Source organism: Plectropomus leopardus, chromosome 5, assembly GCF_008729295.1.
Source record: "Plectropomus leopardus isolate mb chromosome 5, YSFRI_Pleo_2.0, whole genome shotgun sequence".
Lineage (NCBI taxonomy): Eukaryota > Metazoa > Chordata > Actinopteri > Perciformes > Serranidae > Plectropomus > Plectropomus leopardus.
The window spans coordinates 24,753,254-24,775,570 of NC_056467.1; the positions used below are offsets into that span (position 1 = coordinate 24,753,254).

The 22,317-nt window shown below is 41.1% G+C and overlaps 1 protein-coding gene across 3 annotated transcripts in view; it reads left to right on the forward strand.

Moving 5' to 3' along the window:
• The window catches only part of robo1 (roundabout, axon guidance receptor, homolog 1 (Drosophila)), a 289,841-nt gene that overhangs the window by 115,578 nt on the left and 151,946 nt on the right, over positions 1 to 22,317 (forward strand). For all 3 annotated transcript variants that reach the window (XM_042486206.1, XM_042486207.1, XM_042486208.1), the window contains one exon: positions 7,486 to 7,812. In XM_042486206.1, the coding sequence (XP_042342140.1) occupies positions 7,486 to 7,812 (327 nt within the window). The remainder of the gene's footprint in view (positions 1 to 7,485; positions 7,813 to 22,317) is intronic.

A 22,317-nucleotide genomic window follows, 5' to 3' on the forward strand; every position in this document is an offset into this window, starting at 1 on the left:
TATGATCACTTGAAACCCTCAGCAGGGATTGTTTGTTCTATAGTGAGAATTGGACTGAATAAGTCCGCATTGTGAAGTTTGGTTTATCATTCAAAGAAGTAGACACATTATCCCGTCGCCCTACCTCAGGGGACCACAGTGACAACAGATCTAAATTGCCTCAGTCTGTCTCCCCTGTGAGTTCTTTGGGGTAAAGGCAGGTGCCTGGCTCCGTTCCTCCTCCTCATACTCTGCCAAGTAAAAGAGCTGTGAGAGACAGCACCACATTTGCTTTTTAAGCTAAGTCACTGGACCTGAACTTATTACTTCAGCTAGGTGATTGTTTTTGTCTATCTTTTGGCCTGCTTTCCTGCTTCTCTTTACCTCTATGTGGAAAATGATTAGTAATAAAAAATTCACTACACATGACGTTGCCTGTGGGGTTACATGAGCTTTAAATGGCAAAGGGCAAACATACTGTGTTTAAGGAGCGACCCTGGCTCTGAGAGAGCTGACCCTGTCTAGTTGCTTCCTGTCCCGAGGCTGCTGGGAGTCTAGGTTGTAGTTGCAGGGTCATCTTTTATGCTCTCAGTCAGAGTAGTTAGATCGATTGCTGCCCTCCCAGACACGTAAAGCTGTGTAGCACCACAAACAAGATTTTATTGCTTTTTTTTCGTAGCTGACATCTTCCCTATTTGTTCCGACAATAAATGTTCTCAGTGAAATGCTTTCATTACCAACTGAAGCATCATGTAATTACACGATCAGTAGTACAGCTCTTGTCATTGCTATAGTTTCAATTGCTTGGATGCAGAATGTAGGGGTGGTGAGGAGGCTGTAGCACCCCCTAAGTTCAAGCATTATTAAAACCACAATTTAACCCTTGAAGCCTGGATCAACAACACTTCTCTTGCGCTGCATTCACCTTTAATGATTATTTAAGCCTTTAAATCCTGAGCAAATTTGTTTGATTTCATGGGGAAAAATGGCATCAATCAACTTGGCAAGAAATTTTTTTTTTATTTTTTTTTTAAAGAGTAAAAATATAAAGAAAATTATATTAAACTTATTATAATAATAATAATAATAATAATAATAATAATAATAATAATAATAACAATAATAATTGTTTAAAGCATTTTTCAGGTCATGCCCGCTTTTGTTTGTTTTTAATTTCCTAGGTTTCAAAGACTTAATAAAGCTGATAATTTGGTTTATTTTCCCATTTCATAGGGGGACATTGGCTATATACCAGTCACCCACATTATAAAAACCACTGACAGTTCTGATGGTAAATCTCGGGTACCCCTCAATATGCACCACCCACCCAAACACTGCTGCAGACCAAGTCCCCATTGCAGAACAATGCACCATCCCACATCGCAAAAAATTTTCAGGTATGACCTGAGGAACATGACAAAGAGCTTGAGGCATCAAGCTGGCCTCCAAAGTCCCAGTCCCAGCGGAGTGGTTGTTGTAAATATATGTGTTGGGGAGGAGGATTTACTTTGTTTTTTTATCAATCTGTTGTTATGTGTATTAGCCAAATAATCTATTCTTTGCAATGGAGACTCATTGCAAAAGACAGAGAGCGTGCATACGGACTGAAGTGGAGATGTAAAACAAAATTATTTTTGATCATTTAGCCCAACATAACTCGCATTATGTAACTCATAATTCTCAGGTTCATCAGTGAAGTTCATGAGCTGCACTGCAGAGACAGGTGTCTTTGCAAACAACTGACAGCTGTCGCAAGACAAGGTCAGCACGGGTAGAAGACACGGTGTGCGTGTTATATTTCTGTCTCTTAAAAATCACTCCTGAAGTGGCAGAATTTTCACTGTGCTGCATTTTTATAAAATAAGATAAAATCCACTGTTACATCACTCTCCCCTGCATCCATCTGCCGTCTCACTTTCTCTTCATCCCAATGCAGTTCTTCTGCATAAGTTCAGTGTTTTTGTCAGGGGAGTTACGCGAACAGTTTTCAAATTTTCTCTCTCCAAAGTTTGAACATTTTTGCAGACTCAGATGTAATGATCCTGGCCATTTTAATGAATACAAAAACATAAATATCACCCAACGCTGCTATGATATCATTAGTTCCCCTCAGCACCCCCAAATCTGATTTACCCTGATGAAGTCCAGTGCAGTCTGAGCGCTCTGCTATGATGTATTTCATGATCAGTAGCAGTTTTATCTCTTATGCGTATTATTTTATTATCAGATTGAGGAAGCAGGCTTATCTCATGTAATATAGATTCACAGTACATCAACACATGTTGCAGGGTGAAAATCAAGTTTAGCCCCAAGACACAGATGAATCAATACGAAGCTGGTAGCCATAATGTTAATATACGATGTATGATTGTGTGGTGATTTAATGGACAGCAGAGTGACCTTGGCTACTTGAAAAATTCACAAATCCTGCAATCATGCCCCGTCTATCAAATTGTATCGAGGAAGGCTCGACTCTGAAAGCTGGATTTCAGAGTGGGAAAATACTCCAGAGGTCTTCAGGATGCATACACATACTGTGTGGGCATATAGGGTCAGTGTCTGGGTCTGGACCCTTGTGATGGCTGTATGGGCAGGTCTGAGGCTGCGTGTTGTTGCTGTTAGGCTCTTATGGTTTGTTGTTCATTACTGAGAGATTGCTTTTAGCATTGAGCGCAAAGTCACAGAGAATTGTAGGTTTTTTTAATCACCTACACAGAAAGCAAAGGCTCCCTCAAGCATAGTTTAACTTTGTGTGTGTGTGTGTGTGTGTGTGTGTGTGTGTGTGAATAAATGAGAGCAAAAGAAACACAGAGCACACCAGCAAAGTGAGAGGGTGAAGGGAGAGAGAGAATCTTGCCTCAGGCACCAATCGATCAGATCCTTGCAGTCGAAGTCCCAGCTTCCCTTTGGTGAGGCTGTGTATTGCATTAGCTCATCTCACATTTTCTGTCTGAAAGAGAAGACGGGGGGAAGAGGGGGATAGAAAGTAGGAGAGAGAGGGCGTTTGAAAGCAGCAGAGGAGAAGGAAGGGCAGCGCTTTGAAATAAAGGGAGAGTACGACGACTCAAAGCGGAGCGAGAAAGAGATGCCGAACAGCTTGGTTCAGCAGTTTGGTGTGCACTCTGCTACTCTCTTGTTTCTGGCTCAGATTTGGTCTTCAGAGTGCGCTGTAGCGTTGTTAGCTGGTTGGCCATCTTCTGAAAGCGTACACCTGTAGAAAGGATTGCCATGATGGAATAATCCTTTACACCGCCTGTGTCTTTTTCCCCTAGTGAGGGGTAATGGAGCTGAAGTAACTGGGGTCACTCAGAGAGTCTGCGGGGGATCGGCACAGCAATGCACATACACACACACATGCACACAATTCAATCAGCAAAGCATAATAGCATTGTGTAACTGATACATTCTCACACACTCCCCTTAGGAATCACACACAAAAACACTTATTAGAGCTCAATATGAACAGCTGAATATTTATTTACCTGCTTAATTCACCAGCTTCCCTGTAACGCAATAGTGTAACCTATATTGTATTCTCAGTCTGCATCTTAATCATGCAGGTCCCGTGTAATCATCTACAGTAAAACAGCCGCTGATCAAACACAGCGCTGCCTGCTGCACAGCTCCCCTCACAGTGGGCCGCATCTAAATAGTTAATGGTTCCCCCATACAACCCCAAACTTCAGACCATTTCAAATTAGAGAGCAGCTATCTAAATCAGGAAGGGAGCAGGCAGAGTAGATAGCAGCAGAGCTCTTCAAAGTCCTCTTTAATAAAACATATTAGCCAGCCTTGTCTGGTGGAGGGTGGTGGTGCAGTCGCTGTGCTGGTAATGGGGACTGTGCATGCTAGCATGGTGAGTATATGGTGCCTGACCAGTGGGCTGGGCCTCATTAGCACATGGTCTGTAGGTTCAAACGCTTGTGACGTTAGCAGGTTACAAATGAAGGTTAATTAGCCAAATAGTGGTCCGGGCACCTCCAATAGCCAGGAAGCACAGACATGATTTTTTTTTATAAACTTTATTCAGCCTCAGATAGCAGACTAATTCATTCTTGCCAAAGGCTTGATACGCTGCACTCTCTGATTCTCTGTCTGTCTCTAAGAAATGATTTAATCTCTCTACAGATATGTTTTTATACCCGCTGAGTATCTATAGAATGACTCGCAGAGTTAGAGGGATTTTTTTTGTGAGATGTTTTTGTCGTATTTTGTCATATTTGTTGTGTTGCCACTTAATAATTATTCATCACCTTTAATCTAATTGCTCCAAATAGAGTATATGTTGCTGACAAAGTTTGTGCTCAGTGGCATAAAAATCCATTGCACTGCTTATGTGTTATTCCATGATCTTAATCCCACAATCTCCTTTAATTATTTTCAAATATAGGCTTTCTGAAAATAAATGCTTGTGCGAAGAGATAACTAGTGGCCTTGCCTATTGTAGCTTATTGAGGGTTGCTCATTGGCTAATGTGATCATTTCTTTCCCACTATTATCGCAGCCATAAAGAAACCACTGAAGTTTGTAACCAATAGTAGTCATGAAACCCCAAATGAGGCCATTGAAAATCTTAGAGTGGCAAACCAAAACCAAAACTGAATTTCAGGGACTGTTGAGGCTAGTTAAAAAGTATGTCAAGTATGTATGTTTTAGGAACCGCATACTAATATATTTTGGTTGGTTTGGTAATTATTCGATGTGCATAGACTAATACTGATACAGTTAACATTTTGAGTTCTACAACAGTTTTGTTTTAGTGTGTCTATACATGCTGAAGATGTGTCATTGTTCCTCAAACAAAGGTATTGGCAATGACAATGGTTGTTATTTTCATTAAAAAAGCAAATACGCAGCTTGAATTGGAAGTCAAAATCAAACTCATTGTCAGTTCTGTCACAGTTACAGGACATAGACAGGATTGAAATGCCATTTCTCCTAGATCCCCAGTGCTCACATACAAGTACACAAACAAAACAATAGAAGTTTCAGAAGTAGGTAAGTTCTAAAAAGTTAAGGAAGACACATGAAAACACACAAGCGCCAAATAAAAGTGACTGATTATTTCTATGACGCAGTGAATAATTATTGTGCAGATGGGATAAATAGTGCGAATATTAGAAAAGGCTCAGATAATAAATAGTGCAACATAAGTGACTAATGCAAAAAAAATGGTTAGCTCTGAAGCTTTTCTCGGGAAAGGGGCACAATCAGAGAAAGGTGTACATTTACTATATAGAACAAAGCAAATACTGGAAACAAGCCTTCTCAAGTTTAGAGCAAACCTGTGTGTTTCCAAAATTAAGTGAAATTATGAAACACTATTAAGCCCCTTATCTGACAAGCTAACATGATGCGGTTGGTACCAATGGATGTCTAGTTTAGATACCACTATCTTCACACTAGCTGAAAAGTTGACTATGCCATTGCTTCTTGAGGACAGTAATGTCAGTCTCCAATTATTTGTGGACAGCAGTTGTATCAAAGGTGACTATGGCCTCTACTGGCCCTCCCTTGGGGCGCCACTGAGAAGGAGCCTACATCAAGTCTCAAGGGAATACGCAGTCCTTGAGTGAGATTTGTATAAAAATTGCAAGTGTAGATGCATGCCCCCCCGAAAAAAAAACCAGTCTGCCCCGTCAGGTTAGTTGAGGAGTAACTTGAAAAGTCTCATGACCATGATGTCCTTCATTGGAGTTCTGTATTAATTATATTTCATTGAGCACACTACACATAATGTTGAAGTGATTAATCTTCCCACAGAGCTGTCACTGATTATGCTGACTTTACCTAAAATATGGCAACCACGAGAAGATGCCTCCTCAGCACCAGATTTGTAGGGTAACGGGGGATGGGCGAAGGGCACAGAAACGAGTATGGCAAGTTCACGGGATGCTGGGTAAATTAATTGCAGGCCTGTGCCTCCAATTAGACCAGACTCTTTTTAATTGGTCCTGAATGGGCTCCAAAGGCCTATGCTGGGAGATATGGCGAGTACGAAAAAAACTCTTTTTCTCTCTCCCTCACCCTCACACACACACACACACACACACACACACACACACACACACACACACACACACTATTGTGTGTAGGCATACAATGCATTCACAACCATCAAGTCCCACCCTTCAGGAATTAACAACAGGAAGCTCATTTGCATGTAAAGCAGGTTTGATAGCCACAGCTGACTGGTCGGAGAGCAGTGGTAATGGCCTGAGATAGCACTGGGGTGTTAACCCCCTTGGCACTGCTCTTGGCACTGCTGTGAGCTTTTCTTCAATAGTGTAATCTCTGCTCCCACTCCTTCTTTGTCCCTGAGCTTTGCACTGCATCCATATCTTATCTTTTATCTTTTAATTTCCTTTCACCTTTAAGGTGTGTCATATTCTTGTTTACTGTTGCCTTCATTTTCTTCTTTTTTGCTCTTTGATCTGAGAAATGACAGGGTCACGAGCTGGAGCAGTGTTAAATTAGACTAAAGGAGCTGTTGCTGTAATTAAAGGGTGACTTTGCTCACAGATTGGTAGTTTATTTGGTCTTTACTTATTGCATCAGCACTACCTGGTATTGTGCCTTAAACAATATGTTCCACTACTTTCAAATATCGTCTATATGTATAATTTGATATATCAGTATGTATTGTGGAGGTGGTGAAAAAAATACTTGTGGAAAGAGTGTTAAAAGAGGAGTAAAGTTCGATGCAGACTTAACAAGTTGTGTCCAAGGAGCTGATCAAGAAGCACAACACTCACAGTAGAGTTAAGTTCATGTAGGGCTGTCCTCAAGTACCACTTTTGGGGCATCAGAGCTTTGTAGAGAAGTATTTGCTATTAATTGAAACTCCAGGGGACTCAGCTGGTCTTTGTAAATGTTGAAAGTATTTCAGATGTTTGATTTTTTCAACATTTTGCCAGCATATCTATAATGCCCGGGCCACACTGCCTGTAAGAGTAGCATGTGTGTGGTAACATTTTTTAAGTGTCAACAGGGCACTGCCAGTGTAAGCAGCACTGCTCAGCGGCATCTTAGCTGCTGCTCTGCTGCGGCACATCACAAGATTCTGAGCCTCGTCGATTTTTGTTGTTTTCAGCAACAAAAGACAGTGAAAAAGGTCATTTGATGATAACACTGACATTATGCCATCTTTCCAAACAGTTTCAATGTTCATTTGTTTTTTGTCACAGACATGAAGAAATACAAATAGGTCCGTTGTACTCAAGCTTGCCTGTTTTATTTCAAAATAAAAGCCCTCTGACAATTTCTGTCGACAGAATCCCTTCAGTTGTCAACACAAAGCTTTTTACTGTTAAATATTTGCAGGACTGTGTTGTTATCAGTTGCAAATTACATACATACAGAGGAAGGTGTAGTTGTCTTGTAAACTCTCATAATGACAGGCCTGTAGGCCTTTCTCTGGAACAGAGTTAGATGAGAACTTTAAAATCCATTTAAGGGTATAAATCCTAGTAGATGTAAACTTTCATTGTTGTTGTTTCTTCTTAGGATCCCGTCTGCGCCAAGAGGATACCCCTCCCCGGATTGTGGAGCACCCATCTGACCTGATTGTTTCCAAAGGGGAACCCGCCACTCTTAACTGTAAAGCGGAGGGGCGACCAGTTCCGACAGTGGAGTGGTACAAGGATGGAGAGCGAGTGGAAACAGACAGGGACAATCCCCGTTCTCAACGCATGCTGCTACCCAGCGGCTCCCTCTTCTTTCTACGTATTGTCCACGGACGTCGGAGCAAGCCAGATGAAGGTTCCTACGTCTGTGTTGCCCGCAACTACCTGGGAGAGGCGGTGAGCCACAACGCCTCGCTGGAAGTAGCCAGTAAGTGTCTTCGTATTTCTTCTTTGCCTCCAGTGTGGGTGTGAGTGAAGAAGTTTGTGCTGAGATGCAGCTGAATAGCAGGCTCCAGTTTCGTCCAGTGTTTCTGTGCTCAATGTGTTCATTGAGTTGGATAATCTCTTAGGAGATGGGCAGGATGTGTTTGGCCCGGCGGTCTCTGTAGGCCTGCAGAGCCTTGGGGGAGAAGTGGCCTGATCATTCCAGGGTGAGTGCTTCTCTAAAGGGCCCATAGTAGGTGGTCAGGAGCCACAATGGGAACAAAGCCCTTTCTGTTTTGGCCTTGCTTCTACTTTTTGTCAGAGAGATAGATATGAGGTTTTATATCCAAAGGAATGCAATCATTGCATCTGTGTTTAGTCATCTTTTAATGAAGAGCTTTCTCACTCGTTTCATTGAAGTATCACAGGCTCGCTTTATTGTCTGCCACACTCATGTAACAACAGGCTAGCTTTGATGTAAAGTGGATTTAAGCATCTCAGGGGTCACAGAGACTTATTAGCCGGGAGAATATTTGGCATTCAGTGTGTATGCAGTGTAGGAAGAGAATATAATCTTTCCAAACCATTTAGTCTTTTTCTGAGTGGTGACCTGTGTTGACAAATTTGTTCCCATGATTCTTTAAAGGCTGCTTTCGTTGATGAGGTCAGCTCTTCAGATATATTATCTCTTTGCTCTCTTGACTGGCTGAGAGTGAAGGCTGCGGAGGAGAGCTCGGATATCAACCGCTCCTGTAGCATGCCCAGAGGCTGTCACCAGCTCGCTCACTGTAATCTAATCAAGATGGGGAAAGAAAGAATTGTGTGTTTGAATGTGTGTGAGTGAATGTGGATTTTGCAGGGGGGGTCAGGGGGCAGGGCATGGGCTCTGGGCATTTTGAGGGTAATGGTCTTGGGTATGAGGTGTCGGTCAGATAAAATTGTGCTGCTTGCTGTGCATTTCTGTGTATTAGTGGGATCTCTGGAGGATACAGATGCATCAAACTGCTCTGCTGTTGATGCTGTTTTCGATATTTTCCATCTTCAGTGTCGGTTAAGTGAAATATGAAGTGAGGAGCATCAAATGAAAGGCCTTTATCGGGTTCTTGATAATATGCTAGGTTTTTATGTTGTATACCATGAGCTCTCTAGTTAAAGTAGCAGTGTGCAGGAATCAGTGGGATCTAGCAGTGTCGATTGCAGATTGCAACCAGCTGTAACTTCTATCATGTACCAAGCATGACCTCCTGATTAGGATTGCTTCAGTTTTCATTGTTCATGTGATCTTTACCAGGGCCCAAATTATCCTCTTAGGTCTCTTCCATTTTAAAACAAATGGACCAGGTGATGTAAACCATTAAAAACACTTAGTAAAGCAGTTTCACATTAAAAATCAGTTTCTCCTACACTGTTTGGCTCGTCAGAAAGAAACTGATAAGTGTAGCAAGTGCTGCAGCGAGAGTGAAAGCAAACTTTTAGACCCAGAGCAATGAATGATTTAGTTTCTCTTTCACTACACCAGGTGTTCCACTGCTCCATCTGTGCCCAGAGTACGCTATGCACTCCAAGAGGTGTAATGAATAACCAAATGTGCCATTAGCACTCCTAATGAAAGGTCCAGCTCCAAAAATATACAATTAATACGTGGTGGCAGATACTTTAATTTTGGGGTGCAGCCACGATTAAATTAATGTGTGAGAAACACTGCCTCATTGTGAAATCAAACAGACGCAGTGGTTTAAACAAGTAACAAAAAAAAGCAACCAAGCGTTTTTCCGCTGAGGGGCTGCGGTGGCCCGCCCAAAAACGTGAGCAGAGAAAGTTTTTGGTTTGTTGATTCTGGGCTACTGTAAAAACATGGTAGTGCAATATGGCAGACCTGCTCCCTATTGAGATACAAACAGGGTTCCCACAGTCATGGAAAACCTGGAAAAGTCATGGAATTTCACAATCACATTTTCCATTTTTCATGAAACAAAAGTCAAATAAAATGTTACAGTAATCTTCTGTGAATAATCTTCCACGTAATGTAACTTTTTAATTACTGTCATGTTTGTGTCCTCATTTTCCTTCCACAGTCCATCTCTCCCTTTGTGTTTGCCAGCTAGCTGATATCATGTTAAAATAAGGTTTAAATCGGATAACTTTGAGAATTGCCAGAAAAAAAAAATATTATGGGTCCCCAAAAAGTAACAGAAAAGATTTTAAAAGGGAGTGGGAGCCCCGTATAAACTGCTCATTCTAAGATAGTAAAAACACAAAGATTCTTATTTTCAGATGACTTTACACTAAAGAAAACATAATATTATATTATAATCAGTTTCTGCCAATTCATTGCTCTACATCCTCCACATAGGACCTTTACATTGAGAGTGGGAGTCTTTCTTCAGGTGATCAGAGAGATGCAGTGCAGAGAGATGGACCCCATCATGTGTTGTCCTCATTTATCCTTCAATATCCAGTGCCAGCCAAGCTTTTCAACAGAAAAATTACAACTCTGCACAATTTAAATGTAATTATCCAAACTACTTTAGAGGTAAAATAATTATGTGAAATATGAATATAAGAAAAATATAAGAAAACTTAGGTGTTTTAGTTGCACAGAAGTTTCCGCAGGTCAGAATGCTAAAAATATTTTCCCCAGTAGTACATGATATACAGTGTTTACTTCAGAGGTGGATTTTTCAAGTAGAAAAACAAGACACTTGGCAGGACTCTGGAGGACCACAGTACAGAGTACCGTTGGCTCCGTCTCAAGTTTGGGCTGCTTATTCTGTATAAGGTTCAAACAGACCCATAATGACAAGCCACCGTGCTCCAGCCCTCTCTCTCCTTCTCGCTTAGTTGGTGTCTCTCACTCCGCTCTCTGCAGCTCATGCTTAACTACATGTAATTATGTTGTCGGAGCAACTGGGATGGAACCCCGCCGAAGAAAAAAAAAATGCAGTAGAAAAAGAAAAAAGCCCAGAAACAGAGAGTTGTCTTTACAAGGCTTCATTTAAACTCCAGCGTGAAGAAACTACAAGCCATGAATCTGACTCATGAGGGTGTATAAGAAAGTTTTAGAGCATTTTGGATTCTGTCTTGTCATTTAAGATGCTTGTCAGGCCTTAACTGTCATGAGTTAAACACTGGAGATGGGTTAGACTCAGTGTAACTTTCAGGCTTTTAATTTCCAATGAAACTCCTAAGAAGGAAGTGGTGGTTTTAATTGTGTTTGCTTTGCCGCGTCCCCCCCCCCCCAAAAGTTTTCACTCCAAAAGCTAAAAACACAACTTTCTTGGAGATGTTATTTTAAGAGCCTGGCTTTTACAGTTTCCCTTACTCAACTGCGACTGTTAACATAATCCACATTTCAACAAGTCCTGTTTTGCCAGGCTAGGAGAGCTAACCCAGTTTGTTTGGTTTATCATTAACCACATGTACAGTACAGCCCACAATCTCTCTATCTCAGCCTCTTAACCCACAGCCGAGGCTAATGCATTTACCATGAATCCTGTTTGGCTTGTGTATTCAAACAAGCTCAAGATAGGATTCTTTTCCTATTATGTGATTGTTTCCTTTGTATTAGAGATGTTGCCATCAAATAATGAACTTCCTCTGTGCTCAACTGACAGTTAATAAAGAACTAAGAGAAAGGCCACACTGAAATCTGTCCTAAATTGTTACTAAAACGATTTGAAACATTTAAGTTTTTTCCCACAGAATGTATATGTAGCAGTAGTTGATGAGTAGTTGGTGTTTTTTTTGGGTTGTTTTTTAATCCTTATCATATAATTGACTATAATTATTATCATATCCAGTGGTGGATGAAGTACCTGAAAACCACACTTGAGTAAAATTACAGATTCCCTACCATAAAATGACTTTGGTAGAAGTTGAAGTCACCTATTAGAATATTACTTGAGTAAAAGTCTTAAAGCATCTGATTTTGAAGTATTTGAAGTATTTTTTCCCCTTTTTTTCTCCACAGCAGTTTGTCACTCGCAGGGTGGATAATTGATCTGTAGATCCCTTCACAGCTGATCAGATCACATCAATGGATGAGGGGAGCTGTTTTCAGCTGTTTGTAAGTGAGAGCAAAGTTTTAGACCCAGCAGAATGAATAGTTAGGTTACCCTTTCAATGCGTGTGACATTCTGTTGCGCTGTGGCTCTACCCCAAGTTTGCATTGTGATTGTGCATCTTTAGGTTTTGGTCAAACACTGTACAAACCTGTGAGAAAATTTGAAGTTGATAAAAGTGTGCTCACTCTTATTCAGCATTTACTGACACATAGGCACAATACAATACGTGCTCAGTTCGCTGTAAACTCTGTGACAGTAATGTCCTTTACTTGGTGCCATGCAGGAGGCCCTGAGAGGCTCTATGAATAGCTTGTTTCCCTTTTCCTGAATGCGGAGATAGTAAAGTGAGGTAATGGACGGCACACTGCTCCACTTGAGCAGGCGATAACCTCAGGGCCTGCTGTCTAGTGGCCTGGCTGACTGCACAGTGCCGACCGCACAGGGTTGGCTGTGGGCCTCGTATCCACACACAGGCTCCTCTCTCCAGAGACTGAGTTTACTTTTTACAGCCACTAACAACAGAAGCAAAGGGGTGTTTACTTGAATTTGGCCCATTTCATATAACTCCAGTCGGCCAAGTTTATCTCAGGATCTCATTGATCTGGATGCTTCTGTGAAATCTCTGTCACCATGTGCAGCCAGCTGGCTTCGCTGACTCTCCAGTTAGTAGGGGGAAGGTCGGGGGCTTTCGGATGTGTTGAAGATTTGGGGCCATGCCGAAGGGTCATCTGCAGAGCGGAGGACAGTTGGCTGGCAAGCACCAGTCTAAAATCAGCATGGCCGCCACCCACTGATCTGAGGACCTGCCTGTCTTTCTTGCAGGAAATCTCTTGTACTACATCTGCTGGCTTTCAAATACTCAGGGTCTTCAAGTTGTTCCTTTCAGCAGACCCGGCACCCAAAACTAAATCCCTTCTTTTGACACATAACATCTGAGTTTACTCTCACAGTTTTTCTCCCCACAATTACCCATCTCTCCTCTTTGCTCCTCATTATTACCCACTGAAACAGAACAAGCCGTATAAGTAAAACAGCTTCTTTCACTACCTGGTGCAGCATTAATTATGTATTTGCCATGGTGTTTGCCTCTCGTTAACACTTTGAAACCTGAACAAATTGGCTTGAATTTGTTTTAATAATGTGGGAATAAAGCAATCAGGAGCATTACAAAAAGTAGCCCAAACATTTGCTGGAACTTAGAAAAAAAGTTACACGAAAGTTACCCAAAAATAAGCAAGGAAGTAGTAATATGTTACAAGAGAATTACTTGAAAATAAGTAGACACAAAAAAAGCAGGAAAATTAGTTAAAGGTATAAGTTAATTATCTGCAGATAGGCACAAAAAAGAAAAGTAAAAAACACAAACAAGAAAGTGTTAAAAATGCATAATGGTATATAGATATTTCTGTAATATTTTAAATATACAGTTCTAAGAATTATAAATACAGGTTTCTGGATATTTTTCCCTATGTTTTTATATCTAAGATTTTTTTAAGTTAGTTTTTGTCTCTTTTTACAGATTTTTGTGCAATTTGCTGCCATTTTTGCCCAGTTGCCCATTATGTTTTTGCCATGTTTTGGATAGACAACAGACCAGTTTCCTCAGGTGGTTCCTCAGAGGTTGAAAGGCGTCTAAACACAGCACAAGAAAACTGATGTCCATCCAGGTGTTAAATGGTTAACATATTACAAGAGTGGCAATAAAGTGCACCAGCCTTCTGGTTTTGGATTTCATGGAGTTGCTCACATCTCTGTTATTTTTATTTTGTGATACCATGCAGACTCCTTTTACCTCCTTTTTCTGCTAGGCAATATTCAGGAGCTCTGATGATGAAATGAGACAATGAGGTGGAGAAAAAGAAAAACTGAGTGAGGTAGCGAAAAAGAATTGTCAGAGAGAGAGAGCAAGTGCAGAAGGAGAAAAAAATCAGGACAGCTAACCCCAGCAGAAGCAGCAGTGAGTGCGCTGGCAAGCTGCCAGGGGACTGGAGGCGGAGTGTGTTACAGCTCTGTGGCAGTTATTTGTCTCAGGGAGGTTCAGAGCAAATTGGTGCAAACGGCACAGCCAGGGTCTGCTTCATGAGTCAACATGCAGCTGAGGCGTGGGCTCCACACCACAGACTCTGCTTGGCCTCCACTCCAATCTGTTTTATGTTGGAATGCACACCCCTATCCACAATCTCAAAGCCTGCTGGTGTGTGTGGATGTTAACGCTGAACTCTGCCTCGCTGAGAAAACTCTTTTTCAAACCAGTGTGAAAAGTTTTGCATGCATGCTGTTGGCTTCAAAACAAATCCCAGCACATTCATTTATTAAATCGCAATTTTTTTTTATTTTATCTTGCTCTGAATAGTTGTTCAAGGCTATCTCAGTCCTGTGCTGGTAATCTTGAAATAACAGTACACAGGGTACAACTGGCTACTGTCTAATTACACTGCCCCCCCGGCACATAACTGTCAGCTCAGTGAAACCTCTGCAGGGAAGAAATGTTCCACACATGCATTTCAATTAGTCTTCTATTAATCCATATATGCAGAGAGGCATTTTTATCATGCGTGTTGTGTGTGGTCTGTTGAACCAAGCATATTTAGCACTTCAGGGTGTTTGCATAAATCAATGCAATCCATGTAATTAATCCTGCAGCATGTATTTGCTGTGTTTAGTCGATACCTAAATGCCATTTTGAGTGGAGAATTTCTGCGATGCACAACATAAGACGACATTACAAAAATGTGTGGTGTCTCTGAATGTTCGTGACCTGGATAAGTAACTTAACCTGTTAAAAGCATCTGAACCTTTGGGCTTTGATAACAAAAATCAATGTTTTTTTTTGTTTGTTTTTTTCAACTGATAGTTTTTTTATTTTTTTTTTTTTTAACTCATATTAATCTGAGGCAAACTAAAAAAAGGAAGACTGTTTGATTCCTTTAATCCCGAGAGAATATTGGTTTGATTTCTTTCAAAAATATGGGAAGAAGGCAATGAGCCTCTTAATATGAAATGGCCTAAAAATAGCAAGTAATGAGTAAAATATTCAAAGGAAAACAGAAAATAAAAGCAAACAAAAAGACCCTAAAGTCCTAAATATCCTATATTTTCTGTAACATAATATATAACTATTAATTATAAGAATTAAAAATGTAGTTTCATTTACATAGATTGAGATTTTTTCCTTATTTTTGATAATATCTAATTATCACAGGACGTTTCTTGCTTAGTTGCTCATTAGCTTTTGCCCCATGTTTTTCAAGAGAAGACAGACCAATTTTTTTTTGCTCATGAAAGGTGTCTGAACGCAGCACAGGAAAACCGATGTCCATCCAGTTGTCAGAGGGTAAAAGACACAGCAACATCTAGTGGATTTTTTGGCATAACATACTTAAACCAAATGGTGAAGATAGGTCAGTCAGGTTCAACACATTTTTATTTAGATATAGTGAATCAAATGTGCTCTGCCAAATGATTGAACAGGACGTTAAAGGGTTAAAACTTTGACCGTGTAAAAATGCACACGACACATTCTGCCAGATATCAGCTGACATAATTGACCCAAAACGCAGTTGTCACTCTCCGCAGTGACAGCCGCCTGGAGTGAAGAGGAAGAATATGCTCATGCCTCTTTCAGTCATGTAAAAATGTGTCAAATGTCACACTGATTTTGGGGATTTTTCAGAGCGCGGTTTGCACAAACATTACCTCGCCCACACAGAGCCCTCCCCCACCAAAACTAATACTGCTGGCTAGATGAGAGGCCAAGAGCTGGAAATGCTCACCACGGGAAAGAGTGCAGTGAAGCAGCGGATAAGAGCCAGAGCGGGGAAGCAGGGCAGCTTTTTAACAGAGTTTTAGCTGCTTTGTGTTGTTTTACAGCAAACACTGGCACCGAGCCTAAAGAGTACACACATCCTGCAGAGCGAGAAAGAGAGAGAGAGAGTGGTATGAATGGATTGGTTTATATCAGAATGAAGCCCTCGATGGAACAAGATTGGGTGAAGCGATGCTTCCTGTGTTTGGGGAGAGTTGTGTGTATGTGTTTGAATCCATCAATCTGTCAGTGTGTCGACGCTGGTCTGGTGAACAATGTCTAGCAGAGTGTTGTGTGAAGGAGTCTGTACATGAGCTGAAGGGGCAGGTGTACAGACATGGGTAAAAGAGCCTGCCCAAAGTCCCATCAATCACTCCATGCTCCACCCGTCTCTGACAGCCTGCTGGGCCAGGGAAGACAAGGGAGACATCGCCTCCAAAAGCACACCAGAACCCCTTTTCATCCCTCCGTCTGTCTCTTGTCTTCCTGGAGGATGGAGACAAAGCTGGGCACAGTTTAAGATCTGGAGACAAGGGAAAAATCCAAATTAACAGAGCAAGAAATAAATTCATGTGATGTCCCTCGTGATCCCACACTCTGTGTCTTATCATCTGCATTATCAGATAGTCACGGGTGGAATTTAGGAGGAAATTGCACCATAAAGTGATAAATAGAGAGAGCCTGGGTGTTGGTGAATGAGCTACTTTTTAATGGCGCCTGTTTGATCTCCTCTCGTCTTCAAATTCAAACAAAAACAAAATATGGACATGAGCAAAAATATGTTATTGCCAATACATTTCACAAAACAAACAAGCAAAAAAAAGTCATTTTACACATATGATCAATACAATCATTCTTACATGAATTTATATACATATATATGGATACATAACAAAGAAACAATGAACAGTATATTAATTCAAAATCTAATAAAGTAATGAAAGTCAAGCAAAAGTAAGTAAATGAAAAGGCAGTGTTAGCTGTGAGGAGATGATCTCCAGCTGTCATGTGTCGTTGTGTTTGTTGTCTCTCAGGCTGTGACATGCACTGATATATTTTGCTGCTATGGAGCTGACGCTATTTTCTCCAAGTAGATGCTGCATTTAAATCTGGTCAGAGAGTTTATCAAAAATTTGGAGTTTACATGTAATTTTCATAAGGACCTTTGTTCTAATATCTTTATATACGCTACACTGTAGCAGGAAATGTTGCTCTGTCTCCACCTGTCTCTGTGGACAGACTGACAGAGATTTGTCTCTCTCTGCAGCTACGTCTGCCTGTGTCTGCCAGTCTCTGTGGCCAGGCTGTGATCACCGAGTCTGTACCTAGTTAGTGTTTTTCTCAGTTTCTGATCTTGAGTGTCAGATCCTGAACTATCTTTAAGGAAGTAGTCACCTCTCTCTATAAAGATAAATGCATTAGCTGTGCGTCCTCTCTGTTTTTGCCTGATTTCCTCTGAGTGTCTTCATATCGGAAATAGCTTGTCTCTTCTAACAAGGAAGGGAACGATGACTTATTGAGCCCACTTTAAGCACTTTCCTCTGTTTCACTGGAGGTATTTGCAGTGCATCCATTTACTCATGCTGACATTGCCCAGATATCTGGGGATGTTTGAAAATGTAGAGCTGCTGCACAGCGTTCTGTCTCAGCGTCTGGACATTTCCCTTAAACTCTACTGCGTCAGAGAGTTTTTTTTTTTTTTCCCTGGTCGCCACAGTGACTGCTTATTCATCTCTATGTAATCCTTGCCTCTGGCTGTAGCTCTGAACGGGATCATGGGTAGGACGGGGGCAGGCTCCCAGGATAGTGAAGTATGATATTAACATTATGAAGTGCTAGTCTAGAGAAGATAAGATACAGTATGCGAGCTCTCAAGTCTAGTGGTCCTTTACTTCCACTAACTGATAGCAGAGTACTTTCACTTCCTGTCCTCTTTAAAACGGTCTATGTTGTTTGTTTGTGTGTAGTCAGTGTGTTTTTTTTACTTGCATCTTATATCAGCATGTTTCCATGTTTGTTGGAGGTGTGTTTCTGGCACGGCTCCACATGTGATAAATGCTCCTGGTGGTAAGCTGTGTGTCAGTGCTTGTGAGAACCAGATGAATGTATGCTGCTGACTCTAATCTCCACTTCTTCTGCGGAAACCTGGGTATTACTCTTGTTGCGGGGTGTAATCTCTTGGTCTGAGCCTCGGCTGCGGCTCGTATGTGTGTTTGTGTGTCTGTGAAGTTTGTGCGTGTGTGCGTGTGTGCATGCTTGCATTCTGGTGTCTGGTCATATGACGAGGTGTTCTGTTCTGCGGACATGCTCAGGTTATTAAACCTGGGTTAAGCCCTTACTTGAAAACTTCTATCATGCTCCTCGATCCGAGACGATGGAGTTAGGGAGGATTAAGGGGTTTGGAGACTGGAACTTCAGGGATTTTCAGACAACATTTTGGCAAAGTTAGAAAAATGTGCTCAGGGGGCACACTTGGTCCACCTAAAGTGAGCCTGCACGGACCTTGTGATGGCCTTTTTTTATTTTTTCTTTCCTCATCTTCGCTGTTTACTCCCAGGAGACAGACCACCAATTTGCCACCTTTGATAGTTTTTCAGCTATCCTCTAACTCTTGGCAGAGTGCACATATCTAGCTGTGAACTCTCAGATAAAGTACTGCAAGGGCACAAAGCAAGACCAGTGAACTGTAAGGTACGTACTTGACAAGTTTTCCCCAAAATACTGAGCTTTAGTTGCTTTTGCAAAATAAAACAAAACAAGAAAAGGTACTTTTTAAATTGGGCTTTTACTTTTGCTGGTTTATTGGTTTATCTTTTATTTGGTCTTTTTTAATTTTTTTTTTACTTGTGTCTTATCATCTTTTATTGTTTTTTTTAATCGTATTTGATTTTTAGTTCTTTCATTTATTTTAATATGTATTCTCCTCTTTTAATGGTCTACTTTTATTATTATTATTTTATTTTAACTTTTTTATTATCAGCTCTGACTCACATCTCTCTGCGGTTTATTGATTTATTCTTCATTTTAATTATTATTTTATGAGTTTTTATTTTTATTTTTTATGGATTTCATTCACTTCTGTGGTCAGTTGATGGCTTTGTTTTGTGCCTGCAACTTATTACTTACATTGTGCTTCCACCTGGAATGAAATGCTCTGTATAAATAAAGTCTTGCTTTCTTGCTATTTTTTAACCCAGTCTCACTCCCAACTTGTCAAACACAGAAGCTTGGTCAGTGGCACCTCAGTGTCAGAAAGTGATGCATGAGGCATCCTTTTGCTGCAGTTTGAAGCACATTGGGAGGTGACCTTTTTTGATGGTCTGAGCAACTGCTGTAGTGGGGTGTGAACGTCCAACTGTATCAGTCAAACAAAATCCAGTTCAAATATCCTAAGGCAAGATTCTGAACCCCAAGTAGCTCCTGATGGTTTGTCATTGTGTATGACACTTTAAAAAAAAAACTGAGTAGCAGGTAGCCCCTTGTTTGCTAGCCTCAGCCTCCAGTGTATGAATGTATGCTCTACAAGTCCAGGACCATTTACCATTTTTATTCTGAAAAGACACTATATGCTTTTAACAAGGATGAGCTACATTTCCGGTGAAGTTCATTTTGAAAACACGCAGAGCACATAATGAGCGTAAATGTACACTCCATCCTGAGCATCCTGAACTGATGCAAGAGAGGTACCTAGAACACCATAGTTTCACTGAAAAAATAAACAGTTTGTTTCAACTTTAAAAAGTTGCTGTCCAGGCTGCCTTAAATATTTTAGTTGACTGAATTTGAGAAGACAAGCTGCTAATCTACAAATTACCTTAACTTGTCATCTCAAATGCAGTTTACTAAGAAAATTTAAGGCAGCCTGGACACTAACTTTTTGAAGTCAAAACAAATAGTTTATTTGTACAGTGTTGATGTGTAGGACCACTGACCAAGCGTAGACATTTGGAAAGTTGGTAGTGAGTGTTAACTCTTTTAAGATGTATAAACAACATACAGATTATCTTCATATTGGCACAGTAACAATCTGTGTCTGGTTATTTTAGTGATATCATCAATGAACTGTGGCATTATTCATGTAAGGATGCTGTCTGCAATGTGTAGATTAGTTGGGTTTGTGGAGATGCTGAGACGGACTTTAAGTTGCCCAACAGTAGCCATAGGAAGACAAACTGATTCTGCTCAGGGTCAATGACCTGATAACACAGGAAACCTTGTCTGTACCACCCTTGTGCTATATCAGCCATTATCTGATATAACCTGCCCCTCCAACGTGCTATCTCCTGATTTCCTCTCCTATTTCTCCCTCTGCCTTTTCCCCACTGTGGTGCTTTCCCTCACTCTGTCTCCTGTGAAGACAAAAAGATTGAAGCAAGAGAGACAGGTTCTATTTCCAAGGCCTTCGAGAAGGAGCAGCAGGGGGAGGCGGTATCTGAAATTTTATCAGAGTTGTAGCATGTTGCTGAGCCTGGAGTAAGACACGCAAGAGGAGCTGGTGAGGTAAGCAGTTGAGGCAAACGCTGATAATGATCTGTCTTGTGCCGTCTGACTGCAAATGAAATGCAGTCTACTCACTGCTGACTCTGGAGAGTCGCAGGCCTGCCATCAGTCAATGACAAATGCAAACAGGGGATACATGATGGCATTCACTTGTCATCTAATTGTCCTTGGTTGCTGTGGTAGCTAATCTGATCATTAAAGCAACAATTGGGAGAAAATGAGTATCTCCATGTCGTGTCACAACAGTGTGTCCGAAAATAGGGCCGGCGTGAGTGAGAGTTTATTGCTCATTATCACAGTATAGTTCTTATGCAAGCTTTCTGTTATCCTGACCCCTCTGTAATGCCAGCAGTTCATTTCTAAGCCCCAGATATTCAGCATACGAGGTCTCATGTTACAAATGGATGGATTGACTCTATTACAGCAGTAATGATGCACTAATGACACAGAGGACACAAAAAGAAATGGGTGAACAGTGAAAGCAACAAACTAAACATAATTAAAACATTGCAGGTCATATCTGAAAGATTTAGTTTGACTTGTTTAAACATCTGTCTCATCTTATTAACTTGGAGAATGTTGTGTATGCACCTCGGGCTCAACTGCATGTGCGGTGAATATAATTATCTTCAATGGAGTGTATGCAAACATACACAATAGTCTAATTCATACACAATAGTCTAATTAGGACCATAAGGAGAGGAGCAACCAGAGTGAGCGATGAATGGAACAGATACACCCTCACCTCTTCTTTGTGCCCGCGTGACCTTTCTGAGCAGGGTGTGGCAAGGACACAAAAGGATCTCCATGTAACCATATACTGCAAAGAGTTGGATAAAAGACAGACAGGGGGACGTCATGTGTAAAAGGAGAAAAGTGGAGAGGATCCATTCAAAATTCAAACAGTAGTCAGTCGCTGTGGGTAAGTTTGAAATAGCTGACATGTGACTCAGTGAGGCCCGGTATTGTATGACCATAGTGCTGCTGCTGTTAGGCTCGGGGGTGACATTTCTATTCTGTCTTCCAGACCTCTCTCCCTCTCTTTCCCCGCCTTGCTCCAGTATCAGATTCTAATCTGTCAGTGGTGCCTCAGCTCCATTTAGCCAATTGGCTACCATCTGATGGATGGGATAGAAAGCCCTTCAGTGACCAGGCGGGATATAGCTTTTCCCAGAGTTCTTCACTTCCCTAAAGATAGTCTCGGGTTTGACACTCACCTATTCAAGTTTTCAACACATATTTAACCACTATCCTTTTTCTTGTACTTGTAATGCAGTGTTATACCCTTTATACACAAAAAAGTGCATATGTGTAAACGCAGGAAAATCTGTCCAGAATAGGCAATTAGGGGCGCTGACAGAGCAGGTAGAGCAGGCGTCCCATTTGAAAAGGCTTTGTCATGCTGCAGCGGCTTAGGGTTCGATCTCAACCTGTGGCCCTTCCAGTTAAATTAGCCTGTTCATCCCAGCGTTGTATTTAAATCACTCCTGAAATAAATACTTGTGACTACTTCGGAGTCATTTGTCCTGGGAGTGAATGCCGATTGTAGCTTTTCGAGTTAAGTACAGAAGCCAGATGTAAGTGTGTGTCAGAGGGTTTTTTGTCCAGTCGGAAAGGGGTTTTACTCCCCCATACGGACTCAGTTATACTCTCTTTACGTCCAAACATGTATTTGTCTGTTTTAAACATTGTAAACGTCACTGCCCTTGCATGTTCCAGAGTCCTTCATGATAGCATAGATACAGCAAATAGATGGCTCTAGAGGGCGAAGTTTCAGACAACAAACGGAATGATAACATAACAGAGGCAGCATTTTAGATGCCTGTTGTCTGTGAGGCCATTAGATACACCCAGACATGTTGATGGAGAATTCTTTTCTCCATATTACTCATCCCGCTTACCCATTTTTAAATGTCTTCATTGTGTCCTACTATTATATCTTGCCTGAACTACACTACACTGCCCCCATGATTGCCATTGGCACTGCTCCATTTTGTCTGTATTTGTAGGCTTTCAGAAAACGTGCATAAATACAAATAAAATGAACACAGAGTACGGACAAAAGGTTCCACCTATGTCCACATGTGCATCTTCAGAGAGCATAAAGAGGGGCTGCACAACAGCCTTACTTCTCCACAGC